This window comes from Saimiri boliviensis, chromosome 9 (assembly GCF_048565385.1).
Source record: "Saimiri boliviensis isolate mSaiBol1 chromosome 9, mSaiBol1.pri, whole genome shotgun sequence".
Lineage (NCBI taxonomy): Eukaryota > Metazoa > Chordata > Mammalia > Primates > Cebidae > Saimiri > Saimiri boliviensis.
The window spans coordinates 57,178,549-57,201,256 of NC_133457.1; the positions used below are offsets into that span (position 1 = coordinate 57,178,549).

At 38.7% G+C, this 22,708-nt stretch overlaps 1 protein-coding gene across 2 annotated transcripts in view; it reads left to right on the forward strand.

The window, feature by feature from the left end:
- Window positions 1–3,123: 3,123 nt before the first annotated feature.
- The window catches only part of SLC9A9 (solute carrier family 9 member A9), a 565,509-nt gene continuing 545,924 nt past the window's right edge, over window positions 3,124–22,708 (forward strand). The window contains exons 1-2 of one of the 2 annotated variants that reach the window (XM_074405917.1): window positions 3,124–3,489; window positions 18,802–19,004. In XM_074405917.1, the coding sequence (XP_074262018.1) occupies window positions 3,315–3,489; window positions 18,802–19,004 (378 nt within the window). In that variant the 5' untranslated portion in view covers window positions 3,124–3,314. Of the gene's footprint in view, window positions 3,490–18,801; window positions 19,005–22,708 lie in introns of those variants that run through there. The other variant, XM_074405918.1, reaches the window with a different exon arrangement.

The window sequence follows — 22,708 nt, forward strand, 5'->3', positions numbered from 1 at the left end:
TCTTACAAGAATGAGGAGCTCTCAAGTGATTGGTTAGATTCTATGAAGCCGATTCCCATTCACTAATGGGTGGGATTACCACACCTGGCAAAGTTACCCTGGCCTGGGACAGTCGACTCTTCAATTCTTTCTTTCTTTCATTGTGGCTAGATGGGCAAGCTGAGACAGGGCACACTGACTGCAGCAGGCTGGGCCATCCTGTTCTTTCTCATTGCTGCTGCTCACCAGCATGTTGCATCTTGCCGTGACCAGCAGGTATTAATATTTACGGACAGTCAAGAATTCCTCTTTGATCCTTGTGCCTAAGTTTTGAGTCCATCCCAATTTCATCAGAGAACCTGGAACTAATGATTCTGGTTACCAGGCCATAAAGCAGTGCTGTAATTTTTAACTATATTATTTTTTTGCGTGAATATCTCCTTTAGAAATCTCATGAAAAATATTATTGACAGTACAGGATTTGAGAATTGAAGGAACTTTGCCTGTTAGAGTGACCAGCTTATCTGGTTTGTCTGTGAGTAAGGGGGTTTCCTGGCACACACAACTTCCAGTAGTAAAACCAGGGAAGTCCCTGATAAAGTATGATGAGTTGATCATCCTGGCTGAAAAGCTATCTAAAGGCCAATACACCCCACATGTAATTTAACCTCTACTGGCTGTGCGACCTTGGGTCTGTTGCCAACTCTCCCTGAGCCTTAAATTGCTCACCAAAAGAAGGGTGAGCATTTTCTGAATATTGAATTAAACTAAATTAAATTCCTTGGCATATTTTCTGATCCATAGCAGACTCTCTATTGCTACATGTTTCTGTTTTATTTTCTCACTTATATTGGTGCAGCAGAATAAAAAATGATATTCTAAAAAGAAAACACAAAATAGGAGAAATTGAATTACTTTTCTGGGTGGAAGAATTGGAGATGTTTCCTGAACCCTCTTTTCTTCAAACTTTTCCCCACAATGTGAAGCAGCATCAGGAATGAACAATGGAATAGTGAATGTACTCCATTCCTGGAATAAAGCAGGGGTCATGTATTTGAACAACTGCAGGGGCCACACAGGGACGATGAATGAAAGAAGAGTGATTAATGGACTTGTGGCAACTGGTTGCAAATGCAGCAGGCAACCACTCAGCCCCAACAGATTGTGGCCACATGAGAAGGGCCCACTGTGCCAGACCTTACAAACTTTTCTTGCAATAAGCCATATAATTTTTTAAATGTTAAATATACTGATTTGTATGTGTTGACATAAAACCTAAAACTTTTTGAAAAAGATATATAAGCCAATCAAAACATTCTGTGGGTCTTTAATCTTTCATCAGTTGCTTTATTGAGTAAGAGAGTGAAATGGGATGTCACGAGACTACCAGAGAATGTTTATTCTACTCAGATGGAATAATTGTAAAAAAAGAAAACCAAAGTAATTCAATGATGACAAACAAAAAAAGACAGGAAGTTCCTAGGTTTTGAATTTGTGTTATCTTGTATATCTGACAACTCAAGACTGAACCTGTGGAGTTACAAAATTATAAAGGTAAAATCTGCTAGCAAAGCTCCATGAAATGCTTGCCAGCATTAGCTGACAGGTTTCAAAACAGTATGAATATTAGTCATCACAGATATGCCTGCCAAAAAGTGTAGCATGTTAGAAGAACATCTGCAGCACGCATAAATACACTCTGCTAAGTTAAACTCAGAGAGGAAATAAGCTTCAAAAGTTGCACAGAGCAAAGATGCTGAAACAGCAGAGTTTTATATTAAGGGGTTGATAGACTTACTCTCATGGTGAAACTGTTTGTTGAGGAGGTAGTTAGCTCTCAATAATATTACATGTTTGACCTTTAGTTTTAAGTGACAAAAAATTTTTCAGGATGCATTTGGGCTCAGCCTACTCAATAAGAAATCACATTGTATAAATTGAGTATTAATTCTGTCAAAATGTGCGTCATAGCTAATTAATACTCCTAAATTATAAAGATATTGTGAAATGAAGAAAAACATCACTTAATCCCAGGATATATCCAATTGTGTTATAGGATCAAGTGTTAAAAGCAAGCAAGTCATAACATTTGCTAAGAGAAAAGAAAGGAAAAAAAAGCTGCAGAACCTACAATATTATCTTTAACTATTTTAAAGTATAAAAATATGAAATCAGACAGAACCTGCCACATGGAAGATGATCTCAAGAATCGTCACTCTTATAGGGTCAGAATCCTGTGACACGAAGCTTCCATTTCTGATGGCAGAATCAGTGAGCAACCTTGTCTTGCCACAGGACAGAGCGGGTGGTGATCTGCTACGGATTTCTGTGGTCCGGGATGCCTAGACCAGGCACCCTACAAAGAGAGATCTCTGCATGCGGCATTGCTGAGGGTGGCTGCGTAGGTTTTTCTTTCAAAGTTATCTGTTTAGTTTCTTTTCTTTTTTGTCTCAACATATCCAAACAGTAAAGTTGTAGAGATGGGGATGGAATTTTATTTTTGTCTTTTGCTGTCATTTTATTTCTCTTGTTAAAAGAAAAACTATTTATTTATAGAGTTTAAATGCTGCTCTTCAACTGTCAATTACATAAAGCCAAACAGACTCATATACTAAATCCTTTCTTGCTTTTCAAAAAAAAAAAAAAAAAAATCCTGTGAAATCACTTTAGGTTTGCTTAAACAATGTATAGTTATGATCTGAGCGCATAAGAAACCCTGTGCCTTAAGTGAATCCTATTGTGAGATACTTGAGCTATGAGGTGGAAGTTTTAGGCTAAAGAGTGTAACATCTTTTCAGGAAGCTAATATGCTGACCCATGCAGAGGCTGATTGATACAATCCCCATCACTGGCTTTGGTTAGAGAGGAAAGATCTTGCATTTAGGTGAAGTTGAGTCAGGAATTGGCTTTTCAAACTTAGAAAATGTTGCTAGTGTAAAGCTTTTTAAAATTATTAATCTACAGTTCATATTTATGAAGCTTAAGACTTGTTTGGAACAATAAGACCAGGACTCAAAATCTTAGAATTATTGCTTGCAGATTTATCTAGTATGACAAATATTTTCTTAAGATGAATCATTTAAAGACATTACGAGTCAATGATGAAACCACATGCTCTGGAGTTTGAAAAGAGACAGGGCTGCTTTAAGAGAGAAACAGGAAGTTGTAACTAGAAGCCATCTGAATACTAAGCCAGGGCAGAATGCTTGTGGAGTAGCAACTAAATTGGCAGTGTTTCTTCTGAAATTCTCAGGCAGCCAGACCATCTTAGGCAAATCTTGATAAAATAGCCGTTATCCAGGTCTTTATCTAAGGAATTCCAAAAAGACTGGAGAATGGAGAGACAGTCAAGGGCTATGTCAGAAAAGGATGAGTATCAGTTTCAACATCAGGGAGCGGTGGAGCTGCTTGTCTTCAATTTTTTGCTCATCCTTACCATTTTGACAATCTGGTTATTTAAAAATCATCGATTCCGCTTCTTGCATGAAACTGGAGGAGCAATGGTGTATGGTGAGTGCCTAAATTGTGAGACTGATGTGAAACTTGTTGCTTGAGCGTAATTAGAGACTTGTGTTCACATAGCAAAGTACCGAAACTGGAGAAAACGTGCTGATTGAAATGTCATTAGCTTGATGAAAGGTGCTGCGGCGTAACGAATGCTAACCTCTTTCCAGACAAGCCGCCGAAATTTGCCATGTCACCAGAGCAAATGCCATAGTCATGTTCTCACGCGGCACATAATGCAAGTCTGTTGACAGATGCGATGCGGGTCCATTGTCATGTGGGGAGTCGAGGGCGAGCTGTTTGTTTTTGTAATGATGTTGGGAAGTGATAGCTTGGCAGTTACAAAGAGCAGCCTTCTCTCCCTGGCTGCAGCGACGAACATTACCAAGTTCTAGAAGAAACATCCCTTCAAAATCCCCTCTTATATCAACTAATTTCAAAAGGAAAAGTTGCAGAAACGAACCCCACACCTCTTATGAGAATATTATGTCCAAGTCCTTTTTATTTATACGAACAATGTTTAATTTTCTTATAATAAAATGTTGTAAATAAATGAGTTTCTTTATGCGCTACTTTTTTACTTCTAAGCCTGATTTCAGATGCTCTAACTTATAATTATCATTGCTAGGGTTATTTGTTATGTAGCTCTTATTTATTTATTGGAGGCCGAGGTGTGAAAAACTATTTGTTTAACACCCGAAGTATTGCTCTTTCTGGGCAATTTACCATATTATTCCTTCCAGAAAATTTAATAAAGTATGACTGAGTTTATCTAGTCTGTACTCTCATCTTTTAAAGTAACATGAAAGACACCAGATTTTATTAACAAACTGGTGTTACTGATGAAATAGTTTGCTTCACTGCTCTTATCTCAGCCTGATAATGGATAGGAAGTTTGAACACAATGGCAACAGGCAAGGCATTGCTATAATTCATAGCAAATAACATACATTTGTATTTGAGCTTTCCTCATTTTAGAAATCCTGAAACCCTTTCATAAGCCTGAGATTCAGGGTACAAGATCAATGCACATTGTAGATGTTAACCCTGTGATGTCCCGATATTAACAATGTATAGTCATGATTTGTGAACGTAAGAAATCCTATGCCTTCAGGGGACCCCGCTGTGAGATATTTGAGTTGTAAGCAGAAGTTTCAGGCTCAGCAGTGTAACATCTTTTCAGGAAGCTGATATGCTAATCCATGCAGAGCACAGAGTGAAATTCCTTGGTATTAAGGGTCTTTTGAAAATATTTTGCTTTATTTATTTATTTAAATTTAGTGGAGACAGGGTCTCACTATGTTGCCCAGGCTGGTCTCCAACTCCTGGCTTAAAGAGATCCTCCAACGTTGGCCTCCCAAAATGCTGACATTACAAGCATGAGCCACCATTCTTAGCCAGTATTGAGGATCTTAAAGCACACAAGAATACTGTCATTTAGGAGGGGAAAAAAATCACAGTCATGTGAGAGAGAAATAGCCAAACAAAAAGGAAGTGATGCCATCAGATGTGAAGCCCTAAGTTCCTGTCATTTTTCTGTCTCCATCATGAAGAGAATCTTTCTCTTGACTTGACTAATAAGTAATCCACAAGGACATGGAATAGAATCTGAGAAGCCAGAAACAATGTAATTCTTGGTATCATATTAAAGGGACATAGGTACTTCAGCAAAACTACACAGATTTAATAGGTTGCCATCCTTTATTAAAAGGAAAGATTTCTTCACATCCCTGAATTTGAGTGAACTATGACTCATGTACCAGTTTCGATGGTGGGGATATTGTTTTTGTAAAAGTTTTGATAACCTATTAAAATTCAGACATAATTTGCATTCACAATACATACAGTAACTCTTACGTTTTAACCTGAAAAATTACAGATCACCTTTAGTCCTGAAATACTCTCTGAAATATTTTTCAATTGTGCTTGAAATAATAAAATAATAGTTCATTGGCCACTACTGTTGAGGTAGCATTTCTCTTGCCCTTCTTAAGGCAGATAAGGCTTAAAGTTTATGAGGGGAATTAAGTTGGGTTCTCTGATTCCTGTTCTTCTTTCATGATTTTTTTTAAAATATAAAAGTTATTGAAAGCAAATTCTGAACCAGTGAAATGTAAAAGGATTATAAAAATTATGGAGATATGCATATATATGTATTCTATTACTAGAAATTTTGAGTATCTTTCAGTTATCTTGAACTATATAAATCACTTTAAAAACATATTTTAGTGATGTTTAACTTTCTCTTGGCATAGAATCATAATTGCTGGGATGCCAGAGAATTTTAGAGGTTATCTTCTCTATCCCCTTTATTTTACAGAGGCAGAAAGTGAATCCTAGAGAAGTGAAGGGACTTTGCAAAACTGAATAGCCACTCATGGCCGGTCCATGTGCTTTCACTCATACACATGTCTTCCTAAGGTTCACATTCACCTCGAAAGAACTATCCCAATATTCTCTGAAAGTACTCCATATGGGTGACATTCGTGACTTGTCACATTTCTTCTTCAGGGACTACCTAAATGTTATATCTTAAGTGCTTATTAGGAACTTTCTGTCAGTGATATAATAAAATAGTCTGAAACTACACCAGAGGAACAAGATGGGATACTCTAGTAAACACTTTTTAATGACAGGGGGAAGGAGATACCATATGAATTAGTTGTCCAACAGCTATAAATGAACTTTGAATTCATAGAGTGGGCAGGAGTCTTAATGATCATAATCAAGCATTCTCATTTTGCAGACAAAGAAATGAAGACGTAGAGAGATGAAAGTCATGTAACTAGTTAGCTATTGGGGTGGGATTCAACCTCCATCTCTTTACTAAGAGATGCTATTTAAAGATAAGTAAATTATTGTGATAATTTTCCTGGAGAAAGGATGTGTCTGTGGGATCTAGATGCATCCTCATATGGTTAAGCTTTCAAGATTAGCTAGATTCTCTTTTCCAGGTGGTCTAAAAGAGTGAATTTTCAGCATCACACACAGTACAAATCCACTTTTTCCATTAGAGGATTAAACTCATAACTTTTGTAAGAGCAGGGAGCATGGTGATAAACAGTGGGGAAGAAAAGAAACAAAACTATGTTTAAAACCTAAGCTTTGTGAGCTATGATTGTGCCACTTCACTCCAACCTCCACTTGAACCTAGGTGACAGAATGAGACCCTGTCTCTAAAAAAAAAAAAAGAAGAAGAAGAAGAAGAAGAAGAAAGAAAAAGGAAAGAAAGAAAATTAAACTTTTAAAATTTCTTATTTTTTAGGAGATGAACATTTGAGAATAGACTGTAACAGTCATCTCCATGCTACAGACACATTTGCTTGTAATGAAACATATTGCATGACTTAGTGGACCTGCACCTAATGCTTCTCAATGAATTTGGCTAGCAACTCCCCTACTGCACTGAGTTCTGCTCTTGCTCTCACTGACTATTTGTATAATGTATCATTCGTCCTGTATCAAGAATGATACATGTTTTTCCCCAGCATCAAATTTCCCATAATACTTCAGCCTGTTCTACCATCGGCTTTTCTGCCAGTATTCCTTTGACATGTGTCAAATGTACTTGAGAAGACTCAATAGATGTTGTGTCTATTTTTTATCAGTGTACCTGAGAGTCCAATGTAAAAATTCTAGAGAACAGGGGCTTAGAAAAATGAACAGTTTAAAAAATGCAGAGAAAAGTGATCAAGCAGAATGTTTAATGTTCTTTTATAGTTATTGTTAGAAATAATTTCCAAATTGTTAACCTTAAAATATCATATGAAGGGTTGTAGAGACTGAGAAAAATTGTGTGGCATTTGGCTAGACTCTGTGTCAATCAGAGATATATATGATACTCCAAATAATATAAATAATCCATTATATAACAATACATGTTTTTTCTTATTATTAAGGGTCATAGGAAGTACATAAACATTAGTGGCAGCTTTATAACAATATTTTTGCTTTACCAGGAACAGTAATGGGTAATCTGTTATGATATTCAGTGGTTCCTATTTCAAAATTGAAGGACTAGAATCCATAACTGGTTTAAAATGTAAGCCATAATGATGTTTATTTAAATTGGACTGAAAGCATAAATGACAATTAGTGGTCAAAATATTGATTGGCAGCAGCTGGTGCACTCAGTACCGCTCACTTAGGGCCTGTATCCCCTGCTCAACGCTCAGAAAAGAAATCTGCTCCTTGCTCCCTGATGGCATTAAGAATTCCATTATATATCACTGGGGGCCGCCATAATTTACAGGACATTTATAATGCCGTGCATTTGAGGGCTGGGATCTGAGCTCAGGGACGAAACCTCTTAGAATTCTGCCTTTGATTTCCTGGCCTTTCCATAGAAGTTAGTCTCTGAATTCATGAAAAATTGTGCCCACTGTTTAGTGGGCAAAAAACAAATATCAAGACACAAAGTTTACATTTAGAATTCATTAAACTATATCATATTCAAGCGTTTTCTGATTCTTTAGGAATATGCTTAACAGTTTAATAGGACCAATTTGATTCACTCAATAACATGATTTTCAAGACTTAAAGAAAATACAATTACATGGTGAATCACAAAGGTTGAAAAATTATCTTTTCTGAAAAATCTTCTGCAGGCCTTAATTTCTTCCTAGCACTCCCTGCAGATTCCTCAGGATTAAATTGCGTTGTTGGGCACGTGTGGCTGCACCCTCCTGATCCATTTTGCCCTCCTCCAGGACAGCCCGGCCTCCCCAACTGCCAGGCTCATGGCAGATGCTTCCTACCACTTCACCCCCTTCCCGCTGGCTGAAGGTCCTTCTGAGGCTCTACCTATTCCACTGTGGCATGTCTTATAGAGAAAACATTGATTTTCTCTCCCTTAAGATTTAAGTTTCTTAATCTTGATGATTTGTTTTTCAGTAGTTAGATGCATTATTTTGGGCAAGTGACATAATATCTGGCCTTATTTTTCTCATCTATAAAATGGGGAAGAAAGGAATAGATATCACACATTTCCCTTCCAGCTGCAAAAGTCCCTCAAAATTCAGGCTGAGACTGAGTTCAACCATCAGGCATCTTTCAGCCACTCCAGCCCAAACCAGAAGCTTTCCTTCCAGAACATGGCAGCCTATAATGATATCCAGTCCTTTCTCTCAGACAAGATTTTAGTATTATTTGGCCACTGTTAGTATTTCCTGCTTCTGCTCTGATTTTGCAATGAGTGCTCAGTAAATTCTGTTGAATTCTTGTCAGAAAGGTGAGGAGAATAAGTTCAACTATCAGAACAGTGAGTGCTGGTTGCATATTCCACAGTTTACAGACGCATTTTTTTATGAAAACCAGAGCATCTCTGGTTTAATTTGAAGAGATCTGCAGAAAAGGTAATCAGGGCTAGGAGCCCAGCATACTAAACTTCTTCTCCCTTTTAGTGTGAAAAAACTTGATTTTTAAGGAACTTTCTCTGAAGTTTCGTGCACCGTTCTCCATGCGTTAATACATTTGCCAGAGAAAGGTAAAATAATGAAAGAATGTAAGGCATACTGCACTCTGTATGTTTTTAAAAGTTGTTTTTAAGAAAATAGCCATGCTGGGCACAGTGGCTCATGCCTGTAATCCTCGCACTTTGGGAGGCTGAGGGGGCTGGATCACCTAAGGTCAGGAGTTCGAGGCTAGCTTGACCAACGTGGTGAAACCCCATTTCTACTAAGAAATACAAAAATTATCCAGGCATGATGGCAGGTGCCTGTAATCCCAGCTACTCGGGTGGCTGAGACGGAAGAATTGCTTGAGCCCAGGGCGGGGGAGGTTGCAGTGAGTCAAGATCACGCAATTGTACTCCAGCCTGGGCAACAGAGCAAGATCCATCTCCAAAAAAAAAAAAAAAAAAAAAAAAAAAAAAAAAAACCACACACACACACACAAAATAGCCTCTCTATTTTGAATAAATAAATAAATAACTGAATAACCTACACATTCTGAATCTCAAAGAACTATAGATGAAACTTGACTGCAAACTACTATGGCAACTGAAGGCTGTAACACTTGCTACTGGATAATCACAGCTTTTAAAGTTTCACCTTTTCAGGTTCTTAAGGGATTCTCCATTTTGGTTTCATTTTGTACACGTTTGGAAAGTAATCTGCGGAAACGAGCTGTGCTTGCAAGGACTTCACAGTTCCCAAGAATTAAAAAAAAAAAAATCCACTTGATAACTTAATTCCTTTTCTTTATCTTCCCTCCCTCACTTCCCTTCCCTCCCACCCTCTTTTCCAAGCTGTTTGCTTTGCAATATGTTACTGGTAATGAGTTGCAGGATAATGCAGTCTTAACTTGTTTTCTCCTCAGTATTTGAGTTCAAAACTCCAGTATCTAAAGAAATACCGTTGGGGTCATTAATAAAGAAAATCTTTTCTATAAAAAAATAAGAAAAGGATTTCCCCCTCAGTGTTTGAAAGGCTAATGAATGTGCATATCAAGAAAACAGATTTATGATTCAAATTATTTGTGTAGATATTATGTACAGTCTAAGTTGAATTAATGTTATATGGTTAATAAAATGGGGATATGGAGAGCTGATGTTTACTAAACATCTAAAATCGATGTTTATTAAACATCTATTATGTCAAAAAGTTTATCTATAAAAATAAAAATAGCTAACACAAAGAGCATTCCTGATATAAACTACACTGTTGTAAGCACTTTACATATATTGATTCATTTAAGCCTTACAACAACCATTTTTTAGGTAGGAAAAATGAGGTCCTAAAACATTATTAAGTAACTTGTCCGAAGTTGCACATCTACTAAATGCCAGGGCTGGGTCTCAAATCTTAGCAGTTTAGCTTCATGTGGTCATCTGCTACCTTAAAACTGGGTGCGTTTGTGTGGGGGGCGGGGGTGGTGAGTGGGGGTCGTGTTATCATTTTCATGTTACAGATGAGGAAACCAACTCTGAGAGACAGAAAGTAACTTGCTGATAACCAACAGGGCTGTGCTTCAAATTCTGGACTATATAACCTCTGTTCTTTCACCTCTATCACTTATGTAGTCCTAGAATAATTGCTGCTTTTTATTAACTGTCTGCTCTGTGTCAGATGATGGTACCTTAGGAAGTTTACAGAAGACAGGTGGAGACTGAGATGTAACTATATACATTATCCCTAATCCCCACAACCACCATGCTAAACAGGCAAGATCATCTTTAGTTTGCATATAAGGAAACAGAAACTCAGAAAACATATGACTTAACCAGCTCCGCCCAGAATAATTGGCAAAAACGCTCTTTTGAAAGCAAGCACTCTCAAATTCTGGCTGCAGTCATTCTTTCATCCAAGTCTACTCTTGATATATCGCAATCCCATGAAGTCAGGGTAGGGAATGACTGAGGGTAAAAATAGTTAAGTTTCTCCTCTACTTTGAAGCCTCAGAAATGTTACACTGTCTGTAGCAAAAAGCCCACTGTGGGGAACAGAATGGAGCAATACTGTGAAAATATATCCATATTAAGTAGCTGGAGTTGAAATATTCCAAGCCTACCTGGAAACACTGTCAACAGCTTGCTGGATAGTCATGTTGCAAGTTCATGGTCTTTCTGGTTTTAAATGCCTATGGTTGAAATCATGGTTGTGACTGATACTATAAATAGTTTGAGAAGGGACTGTAAATTTATATGAATCATACAAAATAGGCTTTCATCATATGTTTGTTAAACTGAATTTAATTTTTGGAAGAGACTGAAGGTAGAACCATTAACTATGCATCTGGGTTTTCCAAACTCTGAAAGCTGTGTACATGAGCCTACGATGGTATGGATTTTGATGGAATTTCAAAACTGTAAGGACTCATGTTGGCAGGAACTATTGTCTTATAGGACAATGCTTCTCAGTGTGTTTCCTGACCAGCACTGTCAGCATCATGGGAGAACTTGTTAGAAATGCAAATACGTAGTTCTCAGCCCAGATCTAGGGAATCAGAAACACAGTTTGCTGGGTGGAGCCCAGCAAACTGTGTTTTAACAAACTTTCCAGGAGGTTCTGATGCACTGAAGTTTGAGAGCTCCTTTGCTAGGAAAATAAAATTGAAACGCAGTTCCTAGTTTCATTTTCTCTGTTTTTTTCTTATTTCTTTCTTATCCCATTACTCTCCTATGGTGAAAGGGGGAGGGTTGGAAGACCATTTCCCTTTATTACAGAGTCCTTTTTATACTGTTTATAACACTTTGTAAAGTCTCCACCTCTGGTTTGAGAAAAAAATAAGCTGTGTTGTATAAACATTATAAAGTGAGAAACCACATTTGTTTATTCATTATACATCTAGTTAGACATTTCTGTTTCTATGTCTCTTCTGTCAACTTCCTAAGATGATTGCAAGGAATAACATTAGCTATATATAAGCTGATGGCTGAGATAGTTTCTAAAGAAAAGTTATCTATTATGCGGTTAGAAATCCCAGAGTTTTGTGAAGTATGTACATTGTGTATATGTGTATGTGTGTGTTTATATGTGCTTGCATATGTGTTGTGTCTTTGTATGGGCATGTGTGTACATATGTATTATATATGTGTGCGTGTGTGTGCTTGTGATGTGTGTTGTTTGTTGTGAACCAAGGATGGATTGTGAACATTGGACACCCCACTCTGATGGGGAATCTGATGGTTGGGACTTTCTGGAAGTTTTCAGATGACTCTATCCTGTGAGAAGATAGAAACTTTGAACAAGGCATCCCAAGGTGAATTAGCTTCATGGACCACTTTCCACTTTGGAATTTAATGAGATACTCTTAATTGGCACATGCCCCAGACCTGTTCTGAAATCATTCTGGGACTTTTCACCAAAGCAAGTTGATGGTGAGCTAGCACAAAGCAATAAATTGTGACTTTTTAGCAACATCTATACTTTCCTTTAGTTTTTTTTAATTTAAAAGGTTGGTGGGACCCAGCAATCCCATTATCGGGTATATGTGCAAAGGATTATAAATCATTCTGTAAAGATACATGCACACATATGTTTATTGCGGCACTATCCACAATAGCAAAGACTTGGAACCAACCCAAATGCCTATCAATGATAGACTGGATAAAGAAAATAAGGCACATGTATACCATGAAATACTATGCAGCCATAAAAAAAGGATGAGTTCATGTCCTTTGCAGGATGAAGCTGGAAACCATCATTCTCAGCAAACTGACACAGGAACAAAAAACCAAACCCTGAATGTTCTCACTCGTAAGTGGAGTTGAACAATGAGAACACATGAACACAGGGAGGGGAACATCACATACTGGGGTCTGTCAGGGGGTGGGTGGGATAGTATTAGGAAAAATACCTAATGTAGATGATGGGTTGACAGGTGCAGCAAACCACCATGGCATATGTATACCTATGTAACAACCTGCATGTTCTGCACGTGTATGCCAGAACTTAAAATATAATAATTTAAGAAAGAAAGCTAAAAAAGTTGGCGAAAGAACAGAGAAAGAACAAACTTCCCCACTAAAAAGAGAAGACATTATATGTTGTTACTACATTATATGCTTTTACTTTTGGGTCTATTCTTGACTAATCTCAGAGCAAAACTAATGTGCTAAAAAACAATAGGAAATGCATTTAGATACTTGAAGTTCAAACCATGTTATCTCTCTAAATTCATGTTCTAAAAGAGACATTGATAAAATGGGAAGGGATAAACATCAAATAAAAAGTGAAACATTTTGTGGATGCAGTTAAAGTCTGATCTTTGTGAATATCATCTTATAGTTAAATGTTGCTCACTGACTTGGTTTCCTTAGATTATTTTTCAGACTATTTCCCTCTTCTTTATGTTCACATTTGAATCCCTAGGTCATATTTTTTAATCTGAGTGATCGAAATAATAATGTCACAGATTCCCTGCCTTAAAGTCTGGCATTGTAAAAAGTTCTGATGATGGTAAAGAACATTCTTCCTTAAGCTTTGTTCCTTTCATCTTGAAATCCCTTCACTCAGATGTTCTAAATTGTCCCCTTATGTAAATATAAACTAAATATGATGTTGTGTTCCTCTCCATGTCCTCTCTGTCCCTCAATTGTCTTTTCTAATCTTCAAATAATTATCTCCAAATGCTGTTTCTTCTGCTCTGAAACACATCAAATCTGCCTCCCAACAAGGAAGTCACTTGGTTCCCCCTCAAGACCGCCTTGCCAATCACTTCTTCTCCTGAACACTCTCCAGTCCTCTGCTGTGTCAAGGCCCTTTGCCTGCACTTCCCTAAGCTCCCATCCCAAACTGCTTGATGTGCCTGATTGACGCTGGGCCCCTTGATTTCTGTATACTTTTTCCCTAGAAAAGCATGCCCTCTTCTCTACCTGATGAACTCTTACATATCCTTGAGAACATCCTCTATTAAGTCTTCTCCAATACTATAGGGAGCGGGGTTAGTTGGTTTTTTTCTTTAGGATCCCTTAAAATTTTACGCATTGCTTTGTGACACAAAAGCCAATGGCTCTTCTATCTGTTAAGATGCATTTAGTTGCACGTAACAGAAACCCTGACAGAAACAGAATTAAGCAATAAAGACATTTATTATCTCCCGTAACTGGAAGTCCAGAGAAGAATAGTCATCAAAGCTATTTGATTGAATACCTACTTTTGTCGTCAGAAACCCAGATTCTTTCCTTTTCTCTGCTCTGCTAACCTCAGTGCTGACTTCAATGTCAGGCTAGCGGTGAAGTGGCTATGGCAGGGCCTGGCGTCCTATCCAGGCCCATTAATATCCCGGAAAAGAAAAGAGGTCCTCTCTTCTGTGTTTCTCTTGCACGATGTGAAAACCTTTCTAAGAAGCTCCCTAGCAAATTCCCTTCACTTCTTATTGGCGGTAACAGGGTCACATACCCATTCCAGAACCAGTTATCAGCAGGGAGAGTGAGAATATCCCCGGAGCTGAGAGTGAGTTCAACTTCTCCTGAGCATGTGGCTATGTGGGGAGGGATGGACAGCCAATAAACCAGGGCCTTGTGGGGTAAACAGGGATAGACACAGGGCCTGATATACTTACCAGGTTGAAATATAATATTATATAACATAACATAGTTTGAGGCTATATCTTCTTAGGGAATTGGCGATGCCCCGTCAATCTAGATTATTCTTGGTAGCCACTCAATGCAGTGTGAGGGAAACAACTACAGAACTCAGTTCTCCTGCAATCTTCATTAGGCATAGGTATATAGTTGTGCTTGCTGCATTGTGCACCTCTGGGGAAGCTCTGTTTCTATAGGAATGGAGTCTAAAGCAATCTGGCCAGAGCTGTGCCAGATAGCGGGGAACTCTGATGGGGCCTGGACACAATTATAGTGTTGCACACAGCCGATGAGATAAAAAAAAAAATCTCCTTTAAAGCACTTTTGTGTTTTTAAAAACCATTCTGAAATCTGCTTTATTGAAGATTTTTAAAAAAGTATTTCTCTGTCTTTTATTTCTCTAAGAAAAGCCGCTGGAAGGAAATGCTTCCCCGTCATGAAAAATGACCATTGATAAGATGCAAGGGAAATTGGTTATGAAATGCAGACTTCATATGACAAATTTAGTAAATACTTGTTCTACCTTATTTTTACTGGAAATTAGGATGGTAGGATTGGGCAGAGGAGAAGGGGCTATTAGGTTAAGATATTTTAATATTGTAGGGGCAAAATCATCATTTATTCATCTTTATAATAACTCCTACAGGTCCTAGAGCAATGCCTTCAGTGTCTGCAGCATGAACACACAATAAGGGAGTAATGGAGTGGGGGGGGGGGGAGTTTTCTCTTATTTTCAATGTGGATAATGAAATGAGAGCTGGTTCAGGACGCTAAGGCTCATCTTTCTAATGTTCCTTGGTTTGAGTGTTCCTGAGGCTGTTTCTTCCTTCCTTCTGCCTCCTCTCTTCTTTCTTCTCTCACAAACCTCATGCTATCAACTGTATGCCGTGCCAGTGCTCTGTAAGAGTTACGTTGAATGCTCGGCAAGGACAGGGACATCACAGCATTTAGTGTGATTTTCCTTATTTGTGACACTTTAAAATGTGGGTAACTGACTACATAAACTCAGAGGATGCTTTTCCTCTTAACTCCAAGGGAGCTTGTGAACTTGGAGGAAGTTGGGCTACAATTCTGAAAGTGTTTGGCTTTTCTGGAGGAAAAGAGATAAAGAATAGCACAGAGCCTCTGCCCCAAACAATCTCATTGTCTAGTTGGGAAGAAAAAGCCAAGATCTGTAAAGCAGCACTGAATAATATGTCTTTATAAAACTGGCCTCTAAAGTGTGTGGTCAAACAGTAAGTGTTGTCAGAATGCAAAGATTAAGGAGTCCAGTGAGCACAGACTCTACCAGGGTTCTGGTGTCCACAGGTGAGACTTGAGAGGGACTTTTTAGGATAGTGAGTGCTCTAGGAATGAAGTCCACTGTCCATGTTTCTGTGGGACTCGGATGCTGTGGAGAGAAGTCAGGGTTCACTAAAGCGCAGCTACACTCTGCCGTCACCCTAGGTGCCCAGATGCCTAGACGCAAAGCAGGGGACCTATCTAGACTAGAGTTTCTTCCTAGAGAAGGAGATGCCACCAACCGGCAAGGGGACAGATCTCAGAGAAGCGTTGTGTATGCAGGAGCCTCAATCTGGGGCCGGGCTGTCTGCACACAGACTGGGTGGGTATCCCTTCGCTGGGGCAGGCCGGCTTCTATTCTCCCCGCTCAAGGAGGGGCCTGGTTTCATGGTTTACCAACAAGAGCAGTGCTTTTGTGCTGTTCATAAACCAGTCTCGTCTTTCCTTCTGTGCACAAATGATTGGTGGTTTCTTAATCTTGTATCTTTGCGTGGTTACAAACAATCCACTCTCATTAACATTTTCTTTCTACTAGCAGTCCTGCTTTAGCCATCACCTACTCATACACAATATTGTGTTAGTATGCGTTAATTCAACACTCCATATTTGTGTCAGCATATGGCTAAAACACTGAGTAAATGTTTCGTTATAAAAAGCATGATGAGGCTCTGTGGGTAAGTAGCCTCTGACAAGTAAGGGATTTTCCAGCTGTCGCTACTGCAGCCGGGGTGCCCAAATGAGAGCACGGGTTTTTTAACCAGGTGTGCTAGGAGGCTGAGGTTTTCCCACTGGCTCTTACCATCTGGCAAGATGTTGTTTCTTGTCAACCCTTGGAGGGCCGAAGCCTTTTGGCAAGTGTGTTAATTTGGGTCCTCCAAGAAGCAGATGCTAGAAAGAGATTTGCTGTACAAAAGTTTTCTTTCCTTTGAGGGAATGTGGGGAGGAAGCCTGAGGATGTCAGGACAACTATCAGGTTTTGATGCAGGCCCAATCCTGTGAAGAGAGGAAAGGAAGGAAAGCTGGGTAGGAAATCTTTAGGCTGTGGTGTCATTCTAAGAAAAGTTTGGCAAGATTAACAACGGGTCCTTGAGCCGTGGTTACCGTTCAGAGGCACCCCCCATCTCCCTGCCTTAGTATCCCTGCTGTGTTCAGTCACTGGCTAGGAGCCTGACCTCAATGTGAAAATCACTCAGTGTGGATTTCAGAGCACAGAAGCTGAGACCACTGGTCGATTCCCTCCTCAGAGTGGGAGATCTATCTGAGAGACACATTTTCATGGATATTACATCTGCTCACCTCTGGCAGCGAGCAGCTTCCTCCGTTCACTTCAGTGTGCTGCTTCTCTAAGGATGAGGCCAGAGCTGGTGCAGAGGGACAGGGAAGGATATTTAGGTTTGGATGACTTGTGTGAATTTAACCACACTGGGCACGAGGCAGTCACTATCATGACCAAGACTTGCTTTCTCTGCTTGGGAAGTAATAGTGGACACTTGGTGTTTATTTCTTGTTATTTCATTGAAAGCGTTTTGTAAAAAAAAAAAAAAAGGTTCACCCACTGGGAATGTCAAATGACATTAATATGAGTTCTTTGCATTTAGGCCCCATGCAGATAGTATCTTGTGCTTTGCTTCTTTGCAGAAGTAGAAAGATCAGTAATGGTGTCACTCATGGTACTTGCTGAATAACTTTTAGGAACTGAATCCTTTCAAGGCAAAGTGGGTTGACAAAATGATGTTCTTATGCAAGCACCCCAAAACCACTTCGAGTGTAGATGATCTGTCTTCCCTTCTTGCTCCTGACTAGTTTTATTGTCACCATTCAACACTGAGCATGGAAGGTTGCCTACTGTGCTGTGGTAGATCAAGCACTCAGTGAGGGTTGCATGTCTATCACTTATTTCTCTTGGTCCCGGAGATCAGGTTACAAATTTTCTAACTGTTCTAGAGGAGTCAGTCAAACACTGGAGCAGGAATAATAAAATAAAAATATTCTTGAAAGGAATCTGTTTGCATTCTCATCTCTCACTCTGATTAGTTCTCACATTGTTGCCAAAGTGATACTTCTTACAAGAAAGGCTGATTGTTTTATTCTGCACCTAAAACATTTCAATAGTTCTACTTTATCATCGGGTTAAAAATCAAAACCTCTCAGCATGACTGATGGATCCTCTTTCTGACCTGGCTCTGCCTATGGTCTAGGTCTAGATTCTCTCTCTCTTTTTCTATATTTATTCTCCCTTTAAACCACAAGTGACTTTCTAAATGTACCAGATTTCTTATGTCTTTCAGCCTTTATGCATTGTGTTAATAAGGTTATCACTAGTGATTTCTTACACAGTACCCCAACATAGCAGTGACTTTTTACAACGGAAGTTACTTTTTATGCACATACCAGTCCAATGCAGGGATTGCTTGTTGGATGATTTTCCACCACTTAGGAACCCAGGCTTTTTTAGTCTTTGGCACTGTCTGTATTTACAACCTTTGATTCCTTCTCACCCAGCTGATAGATGAGAAGAGAAGAAAACTCACCTATATCCTCCATGCTGTGGCCTGGAAGTGACACACTCCACTTTTGCTAATATTCCATTGATGAGAACCAGAGTGGAATATTAGCAAAAAAATTTGTGCTGATCTGTGGACCAGAATCACTCCCAGGGGAATTCCATCTCCTAACTGATTAGAAGACTCAGTGTCTATCACAGAGCAAAGGTTTTCTTGAAGTGTTTGGATGGATAGGAGGAGTGAGGTATCTTTTCTCTCCAAAACTGGTAGGTCCATTAGGAAGAAAAAAATGGGAAGATATGCTGAGTCTTCAAGCAATGGCACTCACTACAAATGTTTTAACACTATATTGTGTTGAACTGATATCCATGCAAGAGTGAACCCTTAACCAGGAAATAACCCAATACTTTCTTCTGCCACTTTTGAAGGTTCCAAATTATGTCAGTTTCTAATAGTGACATTTTACATTGCCTTCCTCCAGTACCATTATTTATTCTTTTTTTTTAGGCCTCATAATGGGACTAATTTTACGATATGCTACAGCACCAACTGATGTTGAAAGTGGAACTGTCTATGATTGTGTAAAACTAACCTTCAGTCCATCAACTCTGCTGGTTAATATCACTGATCAAGTTTATGAATATAAATACAAAAGAGAAATAAGTCAGCACAACATCAATCCTCATCAAGGCAATCCTATACTTGAAAAGGTAAGGATCCTGTCTGGTCAAATATTTTTGTCTTACAGTATAAATAATTGCATTTGAGCCTTTATACTTTAGACATAGTGCATTCACACACACATGTGCCTTTTTTAACATCACACCATTGAAGATGTTCATTGACTAAGGAGTCAAACCCTGAGTTATACTCTTATTACAAGCTCAGTTGTCTGTTGTTGTTTTTTTTTTCCTAAAGGTTGGGAAAGAAAGGTTTCCTTTGTTCTTTTTCTACAAGCCACGGTTATATTTGGTTAAAAGAAAAGAACATTTGACAACTCTGCCTGTCCTGATACTTGATTCAAGTTTTCACACATGTGTTTGCATCACCGTTGTGTATATTGCCCACTGAATATGCAGTTCAAATCTTCCTTAAGCCAAAGGGAAAATGGAGTGGAATAAAAACATTTTCACTTGCAAACCTTGATCTAGGATGACTGGCTTCTGCAACCAATGCAAAACACTGGCCACTTGGCTATTTATAAATACATTGACATGCAGTCAGTCTCAAGAAATCGTGACTCTATCAGTTTGGTTAGGGAATCTTAGGTAGAAAAAAAAATTGTGAAATGACTCATCCTTTAAAAATACTTTCATGATTGCAAATTTGTGAACTACTTCAGTTACTGAAATGAAAACTTTCTTCTGCCCTCAGGAATCTGGGTCAGAAATCAGGTGAGGTTACCTTTTGTGGTGCCTTGTACACCCCAGATCAGTCTTTGGAATAAGTGACTTCCTGTTTAACACGTCTGTACTAAGAACCAGCATCTTACACCAGTTACTTGAGATTTTTTCAGATCAGAACTGAGAATTTTCTGATATTATAGAAGTCCATCATTTCACTTTTATCCCATATGTACTTCGTTTTTATGTTAAAACACATCTTTTTTTTTTTTTCCCATTTTAAGAGGTTTGGGGCAGTAGGCGAGGCACTTGGTCTGCCACTTTCCCTTAGTCAAGGTGACTAATTTATAGTAATTATTTTCATACTACCTTCTAATAGCACATTTTAAAATTAGCGTCCTCATAGCACCTGGTGAGGGCTCAAGAAAGTCAAACTAATTATAATATTAGCCTAAATCAGACTCAGGAAAGTGAATTGAAGCACACAGAAAGCAAATTCGATAATATATTTCTGAAATAAAGAGGAGCAACTTCTAGATTTGCCACTACTTTGGGATTATCTGTTTTGGATTATCTGTTTTTGTTTACACAATAATAAAAATTATCTCTTTTAAAATAAATTTTTTTAAACTTGCTAGCAACATAGGATTTAACTTAAGATACAGTCTTGGGTTTTACCTTTGATTAGTACCGGGACACAAATTAAGTTATTTCTCTCCTCACTCTCTTATACATTTTTATCTGCATTTCTATACAGCACTATTTCTTCAAACAGGTTGACACTTCTCCTCCCACTAAATGCTGATAATTATCCTTGTTGCTTAGCAATTATGTTCTTGAACAGGATTGCCAATAAACACCTGATCAGAAATTCTGTTACTGAATTATTGACACATTTATTCCTTCATCAGCATCCAGAGTCAAATGTTTGCTTTTAAAAAATTAAGGCAAGAGATAGAGAGAATATCTAAGTTGCTGGAGCCCTCTAGGTGTTTTCAGTGAGTGCATTATACGTTCTACAAGTTCGGTATATATAATGTTTACTTGACCTTGAATGGCTCAAGTAGTTTCTAGGTGAACTTGTCAATCATGGCATCTGGAGATGGCAATAGGTGACTCAGCAACCTAAGTCCTTCTCTCATTGCTGGTATAGAAAGGGGTGTCTACTGATATACTTACTGTATTACATAGCTGTAAGGGGCAAAGATTTTGTTTATAAATGTCTGGAATATGTCATAACACACATTTGTTGCTTATGTGCCAATGCTGGGGAACACTAGTTAATCTGCAAAACTGAACAACCTATAGCCTATCTTCCTTCCTTGGAATTCTCCTTTGGGAAGTTTATAAGGCGGTAACATTGAGTAACAGTTAAAAAAAAGTTAGGATTAGACAGATCTGCCATCCCTCTTCTGTAAATTTCATAAGCTTCCCAATCCCCAACGTTCTTATTTGTGAAGTGGGGAGCTTAAAACCTGTTCTGCAGGATGGTTCTAATGTTTAAATGAGATGATGTATATAAAGTGCCTGGCTAACAGGGGCCCTTCACATTGCACCATGATTACTACCACCACTGCTACTACCAGTACTAGAGCCACTGCACGACCACAGCGAACGTCATTGCCGCTTCCGCTACCTCCAAAAATAATGCCACCTTCAATGCTTAATGTATGCCAGGAATTAATAAAGTGTGCATTTGTTTTATTAATTTATTTGATATTCATCTGGGGAGATAAGACCAATGTATAATAGATACTGGTATGTAATTCAGTCCTAAGTTGTATCATATGAATGATGAGGACTATGAAACTTCACAGATTAGTTGTCACAGATACTTGAGCTTGTTACATGGGCTTCTTGGGCAGGTGGCACTTGAGAAGGGCTTCGGGTAGGTAGGCAGTGGGAATTGAACTCAGAAAGGCTGTCAGGACAGGGTGGATTGGAAGGTGAGACAGCAGTAAGTGAGTGTCTAGGTAAGAATTGAAGAGGGCTTCATGAAAGTCCTGGATGCTTTGGACCATCAGAACCTGCTTGATTTGTAGAAGTAGTATGAAGAGAAGTCTAAGATTCCAGGATTTTAAGCCTGAATCAAAGAAGATGAGGTTTGTAGGGTAAAAGTTTGGGGAAGAAAGAAGGCTTGAGGAAGGGGTGGGTGAAAATGCCCTGAATCTGCATACCGATATCACCTAATTTAGAGCAGAAAAGAGACTTGACCCCATTAAATTGAATCTCATCACTTTATGGATGGGCAAAACAAGAAATTAAGCACTAAAATCAGTTTAAGTCAGTGGTTCCCAAACTGTCTGCACTTTGGAATCATTGGGAAACTTCTAAACATACTGATGACTGTGTTCTGCTTCTGGGTTTGTGGTTTGACTGATTTAGGGGATAGCAAGAGTTGTGGAATTTTTCGAAGATCACCAAGGTGATTCTAAGGGCAAATGAGTTGGGGATTTAAGCCCTACTTTGAGTCCCAGGGAAATGGTGAGGAGAGAGATGCCACTTTTGTTCTTCTTTATGTCACATCCACTACTGCAGATGTACCAGTCCCTTATTATTTTGTTCATTCAACACACCAAGAACTTCCTTGCTTCAGGACCTCTGTCCCTGTCCTTCTTTTCACCTAAAATGGCCTCGCTTCTACTCTTTGAATATCAGTCTCCTTCACATCCCTAGAGTTTTCGCTTGAAATACCATCCTTCAGAGAGGGCTTGCCCCTGCCATTTTCTCATGCTGTGTCCTCCCTCCCTTCTCTCTCTCTCTCTCTCTCTCTCTCTCTCTCTCTCGTGTGTGTGTGTGTGTGTGTGTGTGTGTGTGTGTGTGTGTATGGGGGGGACCTCTTTCTCTCTTATTTCATAGTAATTGACACCATCTGAAATTATACATGTATTTGCTTGCTTTTCGTTTATCAGCATTCTTACATTGCTTATTGTTCACCAGACTGCAAACTTCACAAAGGCAAGGACCATACCTCTTTCATTGACCAATATATCCCCAAAGCCTATCCTGGTGCTCCATGCCGAATAACTGCGCTATAATAGTGAATGCATGAATAGGTTATTGCATGAATC